The 13,989-nt window shown below is 51.2% G+C and overlaps 1 protein-coding gene across 1 annotated transcript in view; it reads left to right on the forward strand.

Moving 5' to 3' along the window:
• Nucleotides 1-13,989, forward strand: part of CIT (citron rho-interacting serine/threonine kinase) — a gene marked incomplete at its 5' end in the record, with an annotated part of 168,347 nt that overhangs the window by 153,397 nt on the left and 961 nt on the right. The window contains 11 exons of the mRNA XM_079718132.1: nucleotides 81-250; nucleotides 1,511-1,591; nucleotides 1,688-1,823; nucleotides 3,536-3,675; nucleotides 4,059-4,151; nucleotides 5,671-5,779; nucleotides 5,871-5,999; nucleotides 6,563-6,643; nucleotides 8,212-8,290; nucleotides 8,422-8,601; nucleotides 13,534-13,834. Coding sequence (XP_079574258.1) covers nucleotides 81-250; nucleotides 1,511-1,591; nucleotides 1,688-1,823; nucleotides 3,536-3,675; nucleotides 4,059-4,151; nucleotides 5,671-5,779; nucleotides 5,871-5,999; nucleotides 6,563-6,643; nucleotides 8,212-8,290; nucleotides 8,422-8,601; nucleotides 13,534-13,834 — 1,499 coding nt within the window. The remainder of the gene's footprint in view (nucleotides 1-80; nucleotides 251-1,510; nucleotides 1,592-1,687; nucleotides 1,824-3,535; nucleotides 3,676-4,058; nucleotides 4,152-5,670; nucleotides 5,780-5,870; nucleotides 6,000-6,562; nucleotides 6,644-8,211; nucleotides 8,291-8,421; nucleotides 8,602-13,533; nucleotides 13,835-13,989) is intronic.

The following is a 13,989-nucleotide window of genomic DNA, read 5'->3' on the forward strand; positions in this document are numbered from 1 at the left end:
ACTGGGACTCAGGTGTGGCTTGGCCATTGTTCCCGGCGGGGGTGGGTGAACTCCACCCTGTGCTCTGTCGAATCTTCTAGATGTCCCCTACGTGCTGAAGATGGAATCTCACCCGCACACCACCTGCTGGCCCGGGAGAACCCTCTACTTGCTGGCTCCCAGCTTTCCCGACAAGCAGCGCTGGGTCACCGCCTTAGAGTCAGTTGTTGCAGGTGGGAGAGTGTCTAGGGAAAAGGCAGAAGCCGATGCTGTGAGTATGCACACGGGCGCCGGAGCTTGTCTCTGTAAAGCGGGCAGACTTGGTGGGAGTCCCGTCGGCTGCCGTGTTTCCCCTTGGCCTCCCTCTCTGAGGGGTGATGGCTTGAGACTGTCATGACCGGGATTCTGTGCCGACAGAGATCCAGGCTTTGAGGCAGCTTGGCCGGCATCGTGGGTCCCCCTCCAACCCCCAGAGCCTTCTAGAATGGGGGAGTCGACCCCCTTAGCCAGCTCTCAGGGCGCACTACATCTCGGTTCTGGCAGCACAGGGCAAGTGTACTTATAAGGAAATCCTCTCTCTCATTTACCCGGAAGTATTTATGTGGTTTGAAGGCTTGCGTTACGAGCACGCTGGCCGTGAAGCGGCACGAAAGGCTGCCGACAGCCGTGTCTCCTTCAGGAAGGCTTTTCATAACCTGCTCAATTGCTTTTATGTGATTTACTCTTACGAAGGCAGGTCTGAAATCCTACTTCTCCTGAAGACGTAAGAGATGTGGGTGGGCCTTGATTGGCATCACTCCTCCTGGAACATTCCGGGATACAAACAGCACTCATCACTCACTGGTGTTTGCTCCACCAAAGGCCCAACGGCTCTTTTCAAACACTTAGCTCCTAATAAACACTTTAAGTGTTAGCAATTGGAAAATTCTCAACCACGAGTCTCCTGCTCGTGGGGTGAACCTGTTTTGATGACCCATCTCCTTATCCCACGTGTGAGCCTTTTACCGAGCGCCCCATCCATGTGTGTACAATAGGGCCCTGGCTGTACCTCCTACAAGCTTCTGCCCGCGTGGGTTCAGGTAAAGAGACTCAGAAGTGGGTTGGTTTGCTGCTGACACTGGGCTTTGCCCTTGTGCCACCACCTGGAGGCGCAGGAGAGTCCATGTGGCTTATCAAGCCTTGGCAGGGACATCCTTCAGCTTCGGCTTGTTTCGCATCACAGACTCTCTCTGCATCTCCTGCACTCATTTAGTTCTGCATCCGAACTGAGTTACAACTCCGACACTAATTAACAGCCACCCCAGAGATGCCGATAACATTCACGTCCTGCCTTTTGAGCTCAGATCAAAATACGGGGCAAGCCACGAGTGGATGTGTGCTTCTGAGCATCTTCAGGAGGAACTCGCCCTTCTTCCTGGCATTAAACTTTTCTCCGTTCTTGCTTTTGTCTGTCTGGACGGTCTGGTTATGAACAGTTCAGCTCACCGTGTCCTCTTTTCTCTCTCTCTTTTTTTCTTTCTCGTGTGAAAAGAAATTGCTTGGAAACTCCCTGCTGAAGCTGGAAGGCGATGACCGGCTCGACCTGAACTGCACCCTGCCCTTCAGCGACCAGGTGACCATGTTTTTTGGGGCACCGTCGGCTGTGTCGGGGCTGGTTATGGGGACGTGACCCCCCTCACGCTCTGCCTGGGGACTTGCACCCCGGCAGGTGGTGCTGGTGGGCACCGAGGAAGGGCTGTACGCGCTGAATGTCTTGAAGAACGCCCTCACCCACGTCCCAGGGATCGGAGCCGTCTTCCAGATTTACATCATCAAGGACCTGGAGAAGCTCCTCATGATTGCAGGTGGGAGGCCAAGGACACGGCGCTTTTCCTTCACTTGTAAGGGAGACGATTCGCCACATGCTTGTCGAACGCAGAGACAGGCCCTCCTGGGGGCAGGCTGGAGTGGAAGCGGCTCTTCCCTCTGCGTCCTGGAGGTGCCCGCGCCCCCGGCGCTCTGCTCACACGCGGCCCCCTCTCTGAGCACCTGCCCGCCCTGCTGCCCGCCTCCCATGTCTCCCTGGTCTCAGACACCCTTCATCTGCGTGCACGACTCATTAGCAGTTTGCCACATTTCCCCCGCGCTTCTCTGTCTGTCTCCCTCTCTCTCTCTCTCACTTATTTTGAACCACCTGAGAGTCAGTGGCAGCTGTGACTGGATCCTTCAGCCAGTCACCTAAGAACAGGGGGCATTCTCTCACATACCCATATGGCAGGAAGGTTTTTTTTCCCTCTCTTTATTGGTGGTACTATATATATGTGTGTGTATGGTATGTGTGTGTATGGTGTGTGTGTGTGTGTGTGTGTGTGTGTATTTTTTTTTTTTAAGGGGAAAACAATAATGCATTGGCTCCATGTTCAAAACATCCACAGTCAGGTCTCATTCAGGCCTGGCCGGCTGGATCCAGGGGCTGGATCCTGACATAATATGGTCAGGAACTGGCTTTCTTTGGTCTCTCAGCTCTTTTCCGCTGCTGGCTTGTTTTTTTTTTGCGGTACGCGGGCCTCTCACTGTTGTGGCCTCTCCCATTGCGGAGCACAGGCTCCGGACGCGCAGGCTCAGTGGCCATGGCTCACGGGCCCAGCTGCTCCGCGGCATGTGGGATCTTCCTGGACTGGGGCACGAACCCGTGTCCCCTGCACCAGCATGCGGACTCTCAACCACTGCACCACCAGGGAAGCTCCTGGTTTCTTTTTTCTTGCTTGCTTTCCTTCCTTTCCTTTCTTTCCTCCCTTCCTTCTTGACATTATTCTTGGGAGCAGTTTTAGGTTCACAGCAAAACTGAGCAGAAGGTAGGGAGAATTCCCCTGTATCTCTGCCCCACACGTGCACGCGCAGGCCGCTGCCTCCGTCAGCGTCCCCCACCGGAGTGCACCTACACGGACTCGTCATTATCACCCCAGGTCCACAGTTTACATTCAGGCTCACTCTTATACATTCTGCGGGTTTGGACAAATGGGTAACAATGTATCTGCCATTATAGCATCCTATAGAATAGTTTCACTTTTTAATTCAGGGAATTTAATCGTTGCTGCTCCCATTTTCTCATGTACTGCCCATAGCTGGCTTTTACCTGTGGCTCCAGTAATGTCCTTTTTTTTTTTCCTGGCTTGTGACCCAGTCCAGGACCACGCACTGCACTCACTCAGGTCTCCCTCGTCTCCTTGAACGTGGAACCATCCTCAGCCTTTCTGTGGTCCCTCATGACACCGTGACACATACTGGATTAGTCCACGTCTACTGTTTTGTTGTCCCCCACCCATTCTTTGACTTTGGTGGGGAGCATGTTTGAATATTCAGTTCACGTTCTCCAATTTTGTGTCTGCAGAATTTTTTGTTTTCCTCCCAGAATCTTGACCAAGAGGCCAGATATTTTCCTTTTAGATCTAAAACTTGGACCTAAACTGTGTTTATGGGAATTTGTGGAAAGCAGTGCCTCCGCTTGGCCTTGCGTGGCTTTTATTCAGGGGAGGACGAGAACCGCCATTGTGGCTCTGCTGTTCTGTCCCCTCAGGAGAAGAGCGGGCCCTGTGCCTCGTAGACGTGAAGAAAGTGAAACAGTCCCTCGCACAGTCTCACCTTCCCGCCCAGCCGGACATCTCCCCCAACATCTTCGAAGCCGTCAAGGGCTGCCACTTGTTTGCTGCCGGCAAGGTAAGCGCCCCTGCGGGCCTCAGCCAGCAAGTGCTCGTAAAATTGTCATGGCTCCTCTGCCCACAGGGCTGATTGATTTGACCTTGAAAATTGTGTGTCCTCAAACTGGGTTAAACTTCTGTTGCTTTTCGACACAACTGGTGGTTGCACTGTTGGCATCTAGTGGGCAGGGCCTGCGGTTTCTCCTAAACATCCTACAGTGCCCAGAATGGCCCCTCACCACAGAGAATGACCTGGTCCAAAGTGTCCATAGTGCCAGGCTTGAGAGACCCCGCTCTCAACTGATGTTCCTTTCCTAGTTTTGCCACGGAGCCAGTGTACACACTGGTGACGCTCTTTTTCCTTATTTCTCCATCCCCCCTCCCCCCTCAACTGCTTTTCAGATCGAGAGCGGGCTCTGCATCTGCGCGGCCATGCCCAACAAAGTTGTCATTCTCCGCTACAACGAAAACCTCAGCAAGTACTGCATTCGGAAAGTAAGTCCCGGGCCTGGCCGGGCCTGCTCTCCCAGCGAGCAGGTGGGGAAGGTGCTGTCTCAGGGAGTAGTGTGGGGCCTGGGCCCTTCAGCCTGGGTGACCTTAGAGAGAGCGGGAGGGTGTCTTGCTCCCTGGAGAAAGCTCCAGAGCGGCCCATCCTCACACTTTTCCCTCTCGCTCTCCTCCCCTGCGTGTGTGAGCTGCCTCTCTGGCCAGCCCAGTGAATTCAGCCTTTTGTGAAGGGAGAAAGGAAGGTGGCTGATGGAGGAGACACCTCGTTTGAACCAGTAGAAGAAAGGAAGATCTCACTGAGGAGCTAGAAGCCCTGGTGGCACCTACCAGAATCCTTCTCAGATTGTAAAAGTTTCTATTAATGACCTTCAAAAAAACCAGCGCTGGCTGTGTTTTGATACGCAGTGCGGGAGCTGGCTCTCCTCGGAGCACAGTTGGTTGTGATGTTGCCTACAGTGTGGACAGCTATCCGTGAGATCACTGCATTTGCCTTGCTTCTGGAGAAGGCTGTCTCTTGTCCGTAGACTAGGAAGGTTCCACCCATCCTGAGCCTGATGTATTTCAGGTGCTTTCATGATTATTCTCAAAAGTAAAAGGAGGGATGAATATATAAGGGTTGTTACCTGTTAGAGAAACTGTTTCATCTGGGGCGGGCTCTTGTTTAGTTTGCATTTTTATTGAGCACCTACTGGTACCAGAGACTGAGCTGGCTGTTTCACACACTTTTCACAACAGTTGTGAGAAACGGGTGATCATCCCTAATTTTCAGGTAAGATGACTGAGGCTGGCCAAGATCCTAGGTTACAAAGTTGAGACCAAAACTGAAGTTTGACTTTCCCTAACGTTTCACTGTGTTATACTAGTTTCCTCATACTTAGTAGGTGATCAATAAATATTTAGTGGTGAGTATAATGCTGATTAGAGTTTGAACTGTTAACTTCAGGAAAATTCCCAGAAATCACTGCTTCTTTATAATTCCTGGCATCATTTGGAATAGGCATGCCTAGGTTTTTGAAGCCATTAGGATTGACCTGAAAACAAGTAATTAGGAAGCAGATAATTCAGATAGATGAGATAATTCAGTAATGATAACAATGATATAGGTGATACAGGTTCAGAATAGAAACCTAGAAGCTTGGAAAAGGAAGGAAACTAAAACCACTCCCTCTAACCACCACTGTTTGTGTATTCCTCCAGGCTTTTTCTTCTGATTAGAATGGCGTAGTTTTAAAGCTCTCTTTTTGAATGCTACCTTTTCATTGAAATGGTGTTTCTGACCCTTTTTTTGGCTGCAACTTAACCTTCTTAGTCTCAGGTTGAATAGAACCTGGAGGTAGCAAAAGGATGGAGGGATCCTTGTGAGGGACGTGAAGAGACTGAATGTGCTTGGTGTGAAGACAAAAGGAAGAAGTCGCGCGGCCACGCCTGCACGGCTTGGTTAGATGCCCGAGGAGAGCAGGGGCCACCCCGACTCCACGCTCACATCCTCCTCTCTGCCCCGTCTCAGGAGATCGAGACCTCGGAGCCCTGCAGCTGTGTCCACTTCACCAACTACAGTATCCTCATCGGAACCAATAAATTCTACGAGATTGACATGAAGCAGTACACGCTGGAGGGTAGGGCCCGGGCGCGCCCCCTGCCTGCGCTCCGCTGCCGCCTCAGCCTCCTTCTGGGTCCTGAGGCTCCGCCTCTTGCCTGCCTTTACAGAATTCCTGGATAAGAACGACCATTCCTTGGCGCCTGCCGTGTTTGCCTCCTCTTCCCACAGCTTCCCCGTGTCCATCATGCAGGTGAACGGCGCGGGGCAGCGGGAGGAGTTCCTGCTCTGCTTCCATGGTGAGTGCAGCGGCCACCCGCCCGCTGCTGATGGGGGCGCTCACGGCACCACAGCTGCGGGGCAGGGTCCAGGGGCCGGGCGTGGCCAGTGTGCCTGGGGCGGGGCTGGTCCTGCTACGGGGAGTGCGGAGGATGCGGTCCTGCAGTCCTGCACCGCCAGGGCCCCCAGGGTGCCCCCGCCCCACCCCCGGGCTCCAGCCAGGTCCGGCGCAGTCAGTCTCTCCAAGAGCGGCCTGCGCTGTCCTTCCCTCCCTCTCACTCCCTTCTCTCCCTCTCCTCTCTCCCTTTCCTGCTTTTTTCCCCCCAAATCTCTGGGCCTGTTTCTCCCCCTTCCTCACTCTCTGACTCTTCCTCCTTCCGTCTCCCCCTTCTTTTCCTATCTTCCCCCCTTTCACTCGAACCCTCTTTCTTTAATAAATCCCGAGAGACGTGGCTCAGCAGAGCTCCTGAGGTTTCTCACAATCCAAGCCCCCTGGGCTGGATTCCTTGCTCTTCCATCAAAGTGTGTCATTGATACCCCTGCCTCTGGCCGTGCTCACGCCCCGGGCTCTCCCTCCTTGCAGAGTTTGGGGTGTTCGTGGATTCTTACGGAAGACGCAGCCGCACAGATGATCTCAAGTGGAGTCGCTTACCTTTGGCCTTCGGTAGGTGAGGCGACGTGTGGGGCTCTTTTCTGCCAGTAGTTGGTGTCCCGGGAAAACACCGCAGGTGGAATTCCTTTAGGCTTAAGCACCGTGCTCGGGGCTCCCTTAGACGCCAGGCGCCACGTGGAGCATCACCCGCGTGAGCGTCCAGGGCAGAGATCCCGAGGCCTGACGCAGAGCCACACAAGCCAACCCCCCCCCGCCGGCCTCTCGTGATAGAAAGGGAGACCATTCCCTGTGAGTTCATTTAAATCATGTCAAAGACCCCACAGCATCCCACAGCAGCGCTGAACACCTGTCAATTTAGCCAATTCTAATTAGGCCCATTCATTTTGTAAGTCTGAACAATACTGTGATGAACAACTTACACTAAAATTTGCATACTTGTTAAATATCCCCAGCTCAGAAATTCTAAAAGTGGAGCTACTGGGTCAAAGGGTGAACACACACACACACACAACGTACATATGTGACTGTGTGAATGTTCTGAAATACCCTTCAAGGCTGTTTCGTTTATCTGTTGCTTCATGACAAATTCCAAAACCTAGTGACTTAAAACAACTACTTATCATTGCCTGAGCCTCTGTGGCCTGACTGGACAGTTTTGCTTCTTGCGGTGTCAGCAGGGGCACCAGGACACCTAGAAAGTCGGAAATGGCTTCACAAAGTGGCTGGCAATTGGAGCTGGCCGTCAGGTGGGAGCTTAGCAGGGGCCGGTGGCTGGAGGCCTCATTCCTCTCCACGAGGGCTTCTCCTAAGAGTGCGAGAGTGGGGGCTGGCAGGCCTTCTCGCTTCCACCACATTCTGCTGGTTCAGCCCGATGCCAGGCAAGGAGAGTCCACAAGGGCCTAAGTAGCAGTTCACCGCGAGGAGTAATAGTGATCATCATCTTTTTCCCTTTAAGACCAGAAACAGCTCTCATTATATCCCAGAGTTTGAGTGACACTGTGATACAGAAATATAGTACCAGAAATATTTAATCATCTATGAACCTAGTCTTTTTTAATTAAATTTTTTAGAAAAATGTATTCAATTAAACAGTTTAAAAAGGTCTACAATGAAGTCTCACCCATATCACTAGTCTCCCAAATCCTCCCTCCCCACTCCCCGAAAGGAAAACATTTTTCTGAGTTTATCCTTCCAGTGCTTTATGCAAATAACGGGCACATTAAAAAATATATATTCTCATCCCCCTCCCTTTTTAAAAAATCAGTGTGGTAGCACACTTTACACAGTATTCTGAACCCTGCTTTACAAACTAAGTAAAACTACACCTTGGGTTTTTTCCCCATCAGTGCATAGAGAGCTGCCTTATGCATTTTTATGCCTGTGCGGAATTCCAGAGATGTGCCATGATTTATGTCATTGATCCCCACCATGTAGCCTTGAGTCGGTTCCCATCTTCTGTTCTAACAGCGCAGCAGGGGGTAAACTTGAACATGTCTCATTATGTAGGCACGTGGGTGCATGTGTAGGGTAAATCCCTTCAGGGATTGCATGGCAGCCAGGTTTTGATCTTCTTTTAACCCTCCCTTGCCCCACGCTCTTGCTCGGTGGTGGCCACGCAGCCTACAGAGAGCCTTATCTGTTTGTGACCCACTTCAACTCACTCGAAGTAATTGAGATCCAGGCCCGCTCCTCTCTGGGGTAAGCACTGTCCTCCAGGCTTTGCAAAGCTCGGCGGTTGGGTCTGGGTGTCGGGCCGGGCGGTGCTCCCTCTCATCCCGCCTAGCAGTGGAGGTGGCCGGCCGTGCAGACTCTCTCCTGGAACTCCACAGGACCCCTGCCCGAGCGTACTTGGAAATCCCGAACCCACGCTACCTGGGCCCTGCAATTTCCTCGGGAGCGATTTACCTGGCATCCTCGTATCAGGATAAATTAAGGGTCATCTGCTGCAAAGGAAACCTGGTGAAGGAGACCGGCACTGACCACCACCGGGGCCCGTCCACCTCCCGCAGGTAACGCACCTCTCTTCCTCCTCATCACAGGGGCAAATTGCTTTCCTGCAAAGCAGGATATCTTGCCAAACTGGCTGAAAGTTTCCCAATCTTCAAAGCTCAAGCCACTCTTTCTTTGGTATCTGCAGCACTGAAATGAGCCCTTTATAAGCAACAGGAGAATGTTTCCTGCCCCCCTTGGTAAAAGGAGAAATGAGGCCTTGAGTGTGGGCTACACTTTATTTATTTACTCTTGCTTGGAATGTCTTGTAAATTTTTTCTTGCTGAAAACGGAACATTTCAAGTAGTACAACGTGGCGGCTCCCCTTCCCCTCCCTGGGGGTGGTGTCGTCGCTATTTGTTTAGTGACTCTTGTGCTAATGCTGTAGTCTGTGTCCTTTGTTATGTGCAGCCATTGAAGTTTCTGCTTGGTTAGGGTAGTGGTCAGCTGAACGACTAGAGATTTCCTTAGATGCACTGAACCCACCCTTTGCTGAGCGTGTGTGTGTGTGTGTGTGTTTGGGGGCACACCTTCAGCACTCAGCTGTGGCTGACAGGCGTTCGTAGGTTTCTCCTGGGTATGTGACAGGCTTACGTGTGTGTGTGTTTGTGTGTGTGTGTGGCCTTACAGATCCCCAGGAATATGCAGGACTTCCTTCTGAGTGTTGTAGCTGGCCTCTTGTTTTCCCCAACTGGTCTTACTGCCTCAGGCATTTGCCATGTTAAACAGTAGCAATTGATTTTTTTTTTTTTTTTTTTTTTGGTAAACGTCTAGAGATAGGGCATTTCTCGAGAGGAAGACCTGAATCAGCTCAATTAAAAACAAGCCCTGGGCTTCCCTGGTGGCGCAGTGGTTGAGAGTCCGCCTGCCGATACAGGGGACACGGGTTCGTGCCCCGGTCCGGGAGGATCCCACATGCTGCGGAGCGGCTGGGCCCGTGAGCCATGGCCGCGGAGCCTGTGCTCCACAACGGGAGAGGCCACAACAGTGAGAGGCCCGCGTACCGCAAAAAAAAAAAAAAAAAAAAAAAAAAAAAAAAAAACAAGCCCCGAGGACGGTCTTTTTCCAAGGAGGAGCAGATAGTGAGTTTTCTGAGGCTGGGGCTCCAGTCCTAATGTACTCCCCTCCAATGGTTGCCGGGGTGCTGGTTTTCACAGCTGGTTACAAGGCTGTTGGTTTCAAAACTACTGCAGATCTGGGGAGACAGGGGTGGTGAATATTGCACATTTTCTTGCATAAACACTCTCTGAATTGTTGCAAGACTTTGGTTAATTTCCAGAGCTCCCAAAAGTTGATCTTGACAATTTTGCCAGTGTTCGTGTTGTTTCTGTGGAGAAGCAGGTTTTCGGGAGCCCGCGCCCTGCCATGCTGGAGGTGCCCTTCCCCTTCTTCTCGATACAGGCGACAGCATACCACGCACACTCTGCTGTGTCTTAGAGATTGCTCCACGGCAGGATCCGAAGTATTTCTTCATTCGTTCACACGACTATACCTTATTTAACTGCTCCTTTATCAGTGGATGTTTGGGTTGTTTCCAGTCTGTTGCTGTAGTAAATGACTTTGTACATTCACTTTGCATGCTTAGGAATCTATCTGGAGGATGAATTCCTAGAAAAGGAATTGATGGGCGTTGGTAATCTTGATAGATGTTGGTGAGTTTTCCTCCTTGGAGGCCATACCCTTTCGTTATCCCACCAGCAGTGTGTGGAAGTGGGACTGGCTTTGTCTTGACACCCAGGGCTCAGAGCCAGATTCGGTTCAATGTGAAGGTTTGAGATGTGTAATTTTAAGATCCCGGTCCACAAAGGAGATAAGCTTATTTATAACCCAGGGGAATATTTAATTGACCTAGGGTTTTAATTTTGTGGACTGGTTTACAAACCCCACATGTCTACCCTATAAAGAGTTATATGGACCCCCTACCATGTGCCAGACACAATGTCTGGGGCTACACAGCTGAAGACAAGATGGCTTTTATTCTCAAGGGACTCAGTCTGGTGGAGGAACCACCTCTAATGTTATGAAATGCTGCTTAGATCTTGGGAAAGAGAGCTGTCAATTTAATGTTCTGAGACTATGTCCTAACGAATAGTGTCTGTTTCTTCTGTTGAAATGTAAGTGTTGGTCAGAAACGTTTGGTCAGTGTGATTTTAGTCCGAGGAACTTGCTGGAAAACCAGAAGTGCTGAATAACCAGCTGCTTCTCACTCTTTGGCTTGATCCTGCCTCAGGAGAGACTGCTCAAAGGGCTGTAGTCCTCTCCTGACAAGGTCTAGATTTCATTCAGTTTCCAAGTCAGTCATGCCAAGAGCCAACCCAAGTACTGTAATTAGATTTTTTTCTTTTCTCCACTGCCTCACTAGTCAGTTAGATGGCCAGGCACCTTCCTTTTGAGATGATATGGTGTCTCTGTAAGGAGTTAACTTATTCTGTCGTGGAAAATGGTTCTAGTTCCTGTGAACAAGGGGCAGAAATAATGCTGTTGTTTTCCTGCTGCTGCCAGGCATGTCTGGAAAACCAGCAGTTTCCTTTAGTTGTCTCTTGGCTTATAAAACCGTCTTTTTGTTGCTCTCTGCTTTGGGCAGGTCCCGAATGTAGAAGGCCAGCTTGGGAGAATGAGATTCACTGCAGGCTGCACTGCCCCGGGTCTGTTCAGCACAGCAGGAAATGTAACTCTTTGCAAGAAACAAACATAAAATTGACTTGGTAGAGCGTTGGTTATTAAAGGATTTGGAGATGGAAAATGGCCCGATCCGCCCAGAATGACGAGTGTTTTCCTTTATCCCATCAACCTAAGCTGACTTCTCGAATGGCCTTCCTTGAGCCACTTTTCTTCCTCTGGGCAGTGAGCTTGCTTTACGATGGGCCCCTGACACGCTTTATAATTTCCCTTCCATTACAAATCGGATACTCTTACTTGAAATTTCTTTTTTTGTCTTCTGTATCACAAAGCCACGACAAGAGATGAAGATAGCTCAGATTTCGACATCTTGAAATCAAGGTTTATCTCAATACTGCTGCACACACAAGAAGGTTCTGGCCTTCTGAGCGTGGGTTGTTGGAATTTCCAAATTTTGAGCTGCATAGGGAAGCAAGAGAATGAAATTATTTACAATGGACTCTGACCATTTAAGACAGGTGGTTATTTCTGCTCTGTCCACCAATCTATTTTACCGTAGAGAAGGAACGGGCAAACTTTTCCTGTGAAGGTCCAGATAGTAAATATTTTCACATTTGCTGGCCACATGGCCCCTGTCTCATTTGCTCAACTTTGTTGTTGGACCACAAAAACTGGATGGGCGTGGCCATGCTCCAGTAAAAGATAGAAGCAGGCATCTGTCTGGATTTGGCCCTCAAACTTGCTCTAGAGAGTTTCCCCTCCCCCACTGGGGTCAGTGTCTTCGCTGCTCAGTTGCTTTCCATTATGGGTATTGACAAAAGATTCCTTACAGTTAGACCAATAATTAAAAAAACAATAAGTTTGGTCCCTTCCAAAGGGGAAGGATTTAAATATCAAGGATTAAGAGAGGGGCCTCCCTGGTGGCGCAGTGGTTGAGAGTCCGCCTGCCGATGCAGGGGATACGGGTTCGTGCCCCGGTCTGGGAGGATCCCATATGCCGCGGAGCGGCTGGGCCCGTGAGCCATGGCTGCTGGGCCTGCGCGTCCGGAGCCTGTGCTCCGCAACGGGAGAGGCCACAGCAGTGAGAGGCCCGCGTACCACAAAAAAAAAAAAAAAAAAGGAAGAGAGGCCTCTGGGAAAACCAGTGGCACTGTCAAATATTTAAGAAATGACTTTACGATTTTGCTGCAAAAATTACAACACTGCTGGTGAAGGATGTCACCCAGCATGTTAGCATAGAATTTTGAGAAAAATTAGAGCAGAATAAATCAGTGTGTGATTCATACTTGGTTCATTCTTAGCATGTAACTGCAATTGTAATTTAGATTTTAAAAATATCTAGGTTAAAATATATTTTCCTGATTTCTACTTTTACTTTTCCAAGATAAAGACCCAATCAATCAAAATGTCTTCAAGTAACATTCTCTGTGAAATGGTGTTCCCATTTTAAGTAGTCTGCCTTTTCCCCGCACTAATTATGCTCAGATAACAAGGGCCTGAGTACCTTGGCTGCTCATCAGGGGTTGGAAGGAACTGACGCCGAAGGCTGTGTGTTCAGTCCTGTGTTTCTGGATCTTGCTTCTTCAGAGAGGTGGTTAGGGCCGTGTCTGGTGAGATCTTCATCTGACATATCCAGGGCTGGGTGGAGGGTTAGGTTGGTCATACAAATTGTTCAGACATTTTCTGAGCCAGCTCTACTGCTTTCGTCTGCCCTCCTCAGTCTCCTAATTATATCAGGCCTGATCCCTACACCTCTGGCATCGGATGCCCCAAAGACTCTTAGAAAGCCACTTGGAAGGAGAGGTGACCCAACAAAGGCCCAGGAGTGGGGCAGCTTGACAGCGATGAGTACAGGCTTAACCCCTCAAGGAAGACTTCTTTCTGTGCCTTCTAGGCTCTGGAAAATACTAGGTCAGCAGGGTAGAATATGGGGAGTACGACGTTGCACTGACCTGCACTGGAATCGCAGCCTCTCTGTGTCTCCAGCTTCTTGTCTGTACGACGAGGGTCACGGCTGTTCCTAGCTTGCAGAGCTGCTGTTAGGGTGATCTGGCGAGTTAAGGTACCTGGAGAGCTTAGCACAGGGCCCGACACGCTGTGGGCGCTCAGCAGAAAGCCTGTGTCGAGACCAGGAAGCCTGATTCCCCTCTGCTGTCACTGCTGCCTTCTTTCCCTGGCCTCACTGTTGAGATAAGCGGCTCGAAGAATTCCCAGTGGGGTCTTTTTCTAATAACGCGTAGTGAGATGGGGGCACGGGTGGCTCAGAGGAGGAGGAAGCTGCCCCTTTGGGTTGTGACGGCTCAGCTCCCCACCTTCCTCTCCCGTTGCCGCAGCCCCAACAAGCGAGGCCCGCCGACGTACAACGAGCACATCACCAAGCGCGTGGCCTCCAGCCCGGCGCCCCCCGAAGGCCCCAGCCACCCGCGAGAGCCCGGCACGCCCCACCGCTACCGCGAGGGGCGGACCGAGCTGCGCAGGGACAAGTCTCCAGGCCGCCCCCTGGAGCGGGAGAAGTCCCCCGGCCGGATGCTCAGCACGCGCAGGGAGCGCTCCCCCGGGAGGCTGTTTGAGGACGGCAGCAGGGGCCGGCTGCCCGTGGGAGCCGTGAGGACCCCGCTGGCCCAGGTCAACAAGGTGAGTGAGGCGCCCTCCTCATCCCTGAGGGCCACTGTTGTAGGGAAGGGGCGCCGCTACCATACTTCGGAGTCTGCGGGACTTAAGCTTAGGAAGAGAACCTCTTAAGAAGGGGCTTCCTGGGCTTCCCTGGTGGCACAGTGGTTGAGAGTCCG

The sequence above is a fragment of the Hyperoodon ampullatus genome (assembly GCF_949752795.1).
Source record: "Hyperoodon ampullatus genome assembly, chromosome: 13".
In the NCBI taxonomy this organism is placed as follows: domain Eukaryota; kingdom Metazoa; phylum Chordata; class Mammalia; order Artiodactyla; family Ziphiidae; genus Hyperoodon; species Hyperoodon ampullatus.